General features: G+C 32.6%; 1 protein-coding gene across 1 annotated transcript; it reads right to left on the bottom strand.

The window, feature by feature from the left end:
- Positions 1-1,595: 1,595 nt before the first annotated feature.
- On the bottom strand, positions 1,596-3,414 carry LOC140982787 (cytochrome P450 CYP94D108). The gene has a single exon (XM_073449493.1). The coding sequence runs from the start codon at positions 3,304-3,306 to the stop codon at positions 1,807-1,809; it is 1,500 nt and encodes a 499-aa protein (XP_073305594.1). The 5' UTR covers positions 3,307-3,414; the 3' UTR covers positions 1,596-1,806.
- Positions 3,415-7,318: the final 3,904 nt, after the last annotated feature.

The raw sequence follows: 7,318 nt of genomic DNA, 5'->3' as shown, positions 1-7,318 counted from the left end.
TTCGTCATAATCCCGATCGACTTTTAGATATCACCAATGTGACGAGAGTAAACAACTCTATATAATGATATAAAGTCAAACTTTTCGAATAACTACTGAGCTAAAGTCGACTAGCCAAAGTCAATCATTCACTTACTCAAATTTTGGAAGCTACCAATTTTGGAATTGCTTCACAAAACTTATGCAGTCGCACTCACTTCACAAATTTTTCAGTCATGCTTACTCTCACAACTTCCAAATACGGAATCCGATTTTAAACCATTAATAAACCAAATGTTTGATCTCCATCAAAATTCAATCTGCAAAATTAATTCTTTGAATTTGGCTATCTCAACAAGAACATATAATTAATAGTTGTGTGACTCTTAATGGTTCTTATATATAGCTAGTCGTGAGTTCACAACTCATTTGATTCGAGACAACATGTGTACCTTATTTGGGATGAGCCTTATTTTATGCATTAATCATTTGATCATAAGAATGTCAGAAATAATTTTTTATTGCACTAATTGAATCATGGTAAGATCGTCTAGTAGTATTGTCTCATGATTCCCTGAGTATCATTTATAGTATCTACAATAACTAGTAGGTTATGTTTATGCAACCATTGGTATATCGAGGGTTACATATGAATTTGACAACGATGCGATGTATCTTTTAGTGATCATAATGACACCGCATGTGAAACTAGGGAACTACTTTACCCTCAAGCACATATCATACTCTGACAAGATATTTCTTGCACTATTAAATCATAAGAGCAAGTAGGATATCCAGACAAGTAGCTGAACATTGAATCCCCGACTACAATATATTAACTCCTACATATGTCGATATTACACTCGATCTTGCCATCTGATGACCTTCACGAAGTCGGTAAACGAGTCAAAGTACAGTAATAGTACTTAGAGTCTCTATGTTTTTTCGGGTCGTAAGGACTAATGATGTACAATCATAACTGCGGATTTATCCATTCGATAAACGATATCCACTTGGAAAATATGAGGGAGAGTTATACAGTGACTCATCATGTATGATTGGACATTTTCATGTTCCTACCAATGAAATGTGGTACATAACATTACAAATGCTAACCTCGAGGTCGATCAACTTTTATCTTTATTTTAGGTGACTGAATCGACTATGAACAAATTTAAAATATATAATAACTTTTAAATGTGTTTGATGATCCCCATCAACATCATTTGCCATAGTATATTCAAAATCTTTATCTATGTAGCTTACATGTGTATACAAATAAAATAAATGTCAGAATGTATATAGAAACGTAAAATCTTATTAAAATAAAGATCGTTTGTAACATAAGAGTCAATAAAGCATAAACCACAAGTTAGCTTGCTGATTTTCAGCGCCAGCTTAGATTTTGAGCTCGAATTCAAACTCCATTCAGCTTGATAGAGCCTCAAATGCAACTCAAATACTTCTGACATCATCAAGCCTGACTCGATTTTGATTATTTCAGATGTTAATTATATATGATTCGAATCGGCTGGCGAACTAGTTTGATGATTTCATAATTGCCAGGATAACATCTCATTCACCCCTACTTTGGTGTCATTTCTTTTGCAATAAAAGAATCGAAAGGTGGCTCGGCTTGTTTTGAAGGTACAGCAATTGTCAAAGATTCATGTCCACAAAAGTCCAGGAAGTGTTGATCAAGAAAATCAAACTTCTATATAAGAAACATATAAAGATTGAAAAATAAAGCTCTAAAAGACAAGGATTCATCGACAAATCCATCCACATCTAGATAAACTAATATCCCACTAGGAGCACTCATATAATTTAAGTCGACATGATCCTCTTCTTCACTATCACGGGCAAACCACCCTTCATCCTTAGAGTCAGAGACAGCAAATGCTCAGGGCACTTACCTTTCTCCATCAACACTTGTATTGCAAATCTCTCTAATACAGCAGCAGCTATGGATTTCATCTGAATATAGGCCATATCTTTCCCTAAACACATTCGCGGGCCGGCGTGAAAAACCGGAAACTTAAAGGGACTTTCTTGCTTACAAATCCCGTTCTCAATCCACCTTTCTGGCTTATAGTCGCAGCAATCATTGCCCCAAATACTCACCATCCTCCCCATAGCATACGTGTGATATGAAATGAACCAATCCTTGCCGATAAACGTGCCATCGGGCAATATGTCATCTTCATTACACGCTTTTGTGTCTATGGGCACCGGTGGATAAAGCCTCATGGCTTCTGATATGGATGCTTGGAGATAATGCATTTCACGCAATTCATCAAAAGTGAATATATCGCCGATTTTTTTCCCATTTTTTTGTCGAATTTTATCTAGTTCTTGAATAATTGTTTCCTCCACATCTGGTTTTGAAGATAGCAACCAAAAGAACCAAGAGAGAGCTGATGATGTAGTGTCCCTGCCGGCTAAAATGAAACTAATAACAATATCCCTTAAATATTCAACTGAATTTTCACCATTTCCCATGAATCTTGATAACAAATCCTCATCTTTTTTCTCAGATTTCTCCTCCATTCTTGTACTAATTATCTTATCAGCAAAATCATAAACAGTAGCGATTGAATTTTTCAATTTTTTCTCCGACCCCAGATTGAAAAACTTCTTAACTACATATGATCTTGGTAAAGCATACATAAATCTACCAGAACTGAGCGTCGCGGCATCCTCAAAAGCCTGCATGAATTCCCCACCTGCGGTTCCATCTCCGCCCAAACAACCTGGATCAACATTAAACGCAAGTTTACAGATATTATCAAACGCAAATCTTTCGAGAATATCTTGTGCATCCAGAACCCTCTCCTCTTCAGCCGCCGTTTCAAGAATCGGGATCAAACGCTTCTGCAACTCCACAGTTACATTTTCCATGACGAAATTCCGGAGGGATTTCGTATTGAACTCATAACTCGCCGTTTTGCGCTGAATCCTCCATAGTTCTCCATCCGTGTTGAAGATTCCACCTCCAAGGAAATCTTCGAGAAGGGTCCTGAAGCGCACGCCTTTTGGGTAGTTATCGAAGTTCGATTTCAGCATATGCTCGACAAGTTGCGGGTTGGCATGGATGACGCCGTTAACTTTTCCGGGACGGTGGAAGACCGCGGTGTTGGTGGGGCAGTTGGACAACACTTCGGTGCTCCAGTCAAGGAAGCGGTGGCGGTTGCGGAGGAAATCCGGTAGAGAACCGACTAGCGGGTAGCTTCTGAATCCATATGTAATTTTCTTCGATTTTGCACGGTAAAAGAACACGTAAAAGTAGATGGAAATCAAGAAGATGAAGAGAAAGTGGATTACCATATCTGCGGATGGAATTGGAGAAGGGAGCGTACGGGGTGATAAGAAGATATCTAAAAGAATGAATTTCAGCACCAGAAAGCCGCTAATATTGGCGACACACACACATATATAATATATATTGTTCGATGAATTTTGGCGTAATATTTTGGACACAAAAACTTGTACGAGACGATCTCACGAGTCGTATTTTATAAGACGGATATCTTATTTGGGTCATCTACGAAAAAGTATTACTTTTTATGCTAAAAATATTACTTTTTTATTGTGAATATCGGTAGGGTTGACTCGTCTCACAGATAAAGATTCGTGAGACCGTATCACAAAAGACCTACTCTGTTTTGAGATCTATATGCACCGTTGATCAAAAAAATATATTTAATTAATAAAAAATTGCAAAATTTTCAGAATACTTCGAATTACTGTTTTTCTGCTTACTATATCACATGCTAACCAAATACAATATTTTTTAGAACTTCAACATATTATAAGGCCAAGATATCAGAGAATTTCATTCATTAAAGTATCATAACAATGTTCACAATTTTTTCTTAAACTCTATTTGTGATATTATCTCACATATTTTTATCTGTTAGATAGGTTGATTCGATTCATAATGATCATTATTTAAAATAAAATTTTTGTAAGAGTTGGCTCGAGTCGGAGATAGAGCCGTACCTGTGTTCGATGAGATCGAAGGCGAAAAGTTAAAAAAATGATCCCCTTATTGCGGAAAATAATTGTAAAAGTTCGCAAATAAAAAATACAAAGAGCAATACATAAATACATCACATGACCAGAAATAATGTATTACATTAACAATGAGTTAATAATTATTTGAAATAATTACATAAATAATATCCATCTATTTGTTTTAGACTCGAAAAAATTCATTAAATCAGTATAGTCTAGTTGTCGGATAATTCTTTGTCAATCTATACATAAATAGCCCATTTAGTTTGTCATGTGACATTGCTTATTGCAAATATTTTTTTTATTAACTTCAATTTCGAGAAGGTTCTTTTCTACTGATGAGTTGTGAGCGATATGAGTAACAAAATCTTACGGAAAATATAAATATTTGAGAATAAATTATTTGGTAAAACATCATAAGTAATTGAGAATAATCAATTTAGTGTCATTAAACACTGTAGCATATCAATTGATTTTATTAATTTGTTGAATAGCCTCTCACGACCATCAACTTTGAACACAACTCACAGCAGTTAATGTATAAATGCCAATTGTGACTTAAGATTATTAAAACTTCATAAAATACTTCATCAAACTAGTTAAAATGCTCACTCTTTAATTTTTTTCAAATTCAACAAAACCCAAAACTTTCTTAATATTGTTTAAATTGTTCAAATTTTTCTTTTTTATTTAATATTGAGTTAAATTTTTTTTTTACTGTGTCATTAACCCAACATATAATAATAATAATAATAATTATAATAACAAAAAAATAATTGTGAGTCCCCTCCAAGGTCCGGCCCAGAGGCGATGGCCTCTTTGGCCTTACATGAGTATCGACTCTTGTTAGATACTTGTCTCACAAAATTGATCTGTGATACTGTCTCAGAAGCGTTTCAAAAATACAACTTCTTTACAAATAGTTAAATCAATAGCATTACTCATGCAATTTTCAACATTATATTTAGACGTTTCAGTTTTCACATGCTATTAAAAAACTCAATATATTTATCAATCAAAGTAATATATATGGTATTCCTGGTAAAATCTTTCACAATTAATACAGAAAATCACATATCCGAAAATACCATAAACAAAACTAATCACCACCTTAGACGTTGTTAGATATATGGTAACATTTATAGAAATTTTTTGTTCTCAATCAAACAAAAGTTCAACGTTGAGCGTAAAATTAGTTAAATAGTAACTCATGTGATATAAATAAATTGACTTTTAAACCAGTTGAAATTCGAATTTTAAATTTAAATATAAATTATCTTTATTCTATATATAAATTTATAAATAAAAAAAATTATCACAAAATACTACTTAAAATACCCGTAAATCAGCTTGAATCCAGCAAACGCGTCGTTTGTGAGTTAAATAGAAGTAGTTGGAAATTCAAATAAAATAGCATAACCAACCTTTCAAATTCCAAAGAGTTTTTTTTTTTAAATTTTTATTTATTTAAACTAATTGTTTTTGCTTGAATTCAAATAATAGTTGAATAAAATGTTGGTGTTGGAGTGATATTAACTTATTATTATGCAACATATATAAGAATGCGGAAACAAGCTTCATATTTCGCGATGAGAGGATATTAGTCAAAATTAGTATAATTAATAACAAAATGAAAATTTATGCCAAAAAGTGAATTTGATTTTATCTTTCAATCTTCATCCAACCTTATTAGTTAGAATTTTGCCAAGAGAAAGCTATTGCACTTCTATGGACGACTAACCGATAAAGAGCAAGGCAATTTTATTTATTTTTTTAAAGAAAATTATAATTTCACAAAATGTAGGAAAAATTATATATATTTTTGTTCATTTACACTGTCAAACTTCAGTTTTAATTATCGGTCTTTTTTTATTTATTTTCCCATTTTAGTCCTTTTTACGTGGCACTGATTTGGGCAAATCGATATTTTGATTAAAAAATGAGTAAAATTGCAAAATTGAGAGATATAAAACTAAAAATTGAAATTCAACAACATAAAAGATCAAATTAGAAAAAAAAAATAAACATAAACAAAAACAAAAGCAAAAATCAAATATATAGGATTAGGAATGCAATTTTCCCCATTTAAGATGTTGGGACATTATAAAGTTTCAACATAATAATTATCCACATTCAACAAAACAAATGTAAGGTCTTCGAACATATTTAGTATCGTGATATTATACAAAACGATCGAGTTTTTTGTATTCATCAATCATCTCTCTCTTATATTTGATGTACACGACACTTATCTCTCACCCATGTTATAATTTTTATACTTGAAAATGGAATATGTGTCAGATACACTAAATACATGGGAAGGGAAAGTGAATACAAGAAAACATCATACATTTAAAACCTTACATATATGCATAATTCTCTTTTTTAATTGATCGGCATATTATGGACAATATTTTGAGCTCTCTCTTGAATTTTGATGTATGCAAAAGCAAATGAACTAATGATGGCTCAAATAAGATTATCATCGGAAATCAGCTTATCAATTGTTGAATAGCTACCATATATATATTTCAGAGCAGAATGTTCAAAGAAGATAGACGAAAGGATATACGAAATGCAACGTTGATGCGGCTATTTTTTCAGATCGCCACCATGCAGGTTATGGTTATGTCATTCCAGAATTGATAGTGGATTCCGATGCCGAAGTAGTTGTTGGTGCTCTTAATAATCCCAGTCCAAATTCCTCTAGTATCGGTTTGATTTTAGAAGATTGTAAGCTCATTTCATTGAATACTATTAAATTTTTTTTTTTGTTTTTATGCCGCAATCAGTGAGAGACAATCTATACTTTAGCCAGGGCTACTGGTTGTTCTATGTCTGGTTAAATGGAGAGAGTTGTTTCCCGTATTTCTTTAATTTCTGAAGTAGTAAGTCTCGACTTATGATAATGAATCTATCTTTCTATGTTAAAAAAATGATGGTCCACTTACCTTTTTATCTCCCAATATTTTGTCTGGGAATGATGATTCTTCACCCGCTAGACAACAAGCAAACCATAAGATTTATTTTTCTTTTCATTTCACAAATAAAAGCAAATGATTGTTGACCCGTCTCACGGATAAAAATTCGTAAGACCGTCTCATAAGAGACTTACTCTTCCATATCTCCACCTTGATGATTAATTTGAACTCAACTTTTCAACATTTCTCAAATTTTCTTTNAATAGTGCACCTATTTTCTTATAATTAAATGAATTATATATCTTATTTTTCATAATATTTTCTCAAACCATTTATGCAAAATTCTGTCTCCAAAACTTTAAAAACCCGACAAAGATTTGGCACTAAAAATCACACTTGCT

The sequence above is a fragment of the Primulina huaijiensis genome, chromosome 1, assembly GCF_012295235.1.
Source record: "Primulina huaijiensis isolate GDHJ02 chromosome 1, ASM1229523v2, whole genome shotgun sequence".
Lineage (NCBI taxonomy): Eukaryota > Viridiplantae > Streptophyta > Magnoliopsida > Lamiales > Gesneriaceae > Primulina > Primulina huaijiensis.
The sequence above is the reverse complement of the archived record's forward strand: the minus strand, read 5'-3'. Positions and strand labels throughout refer to the sequence as shown.

Coding starts and splice junctions, on each gene's coding strand:
- LOC140982787 (XM_073449493.1), bottom strand. CDS start 3,306: ATGGTAATCCACTTTCTCTTCATCTTCTTGATTTCCATCTACTTTTAC.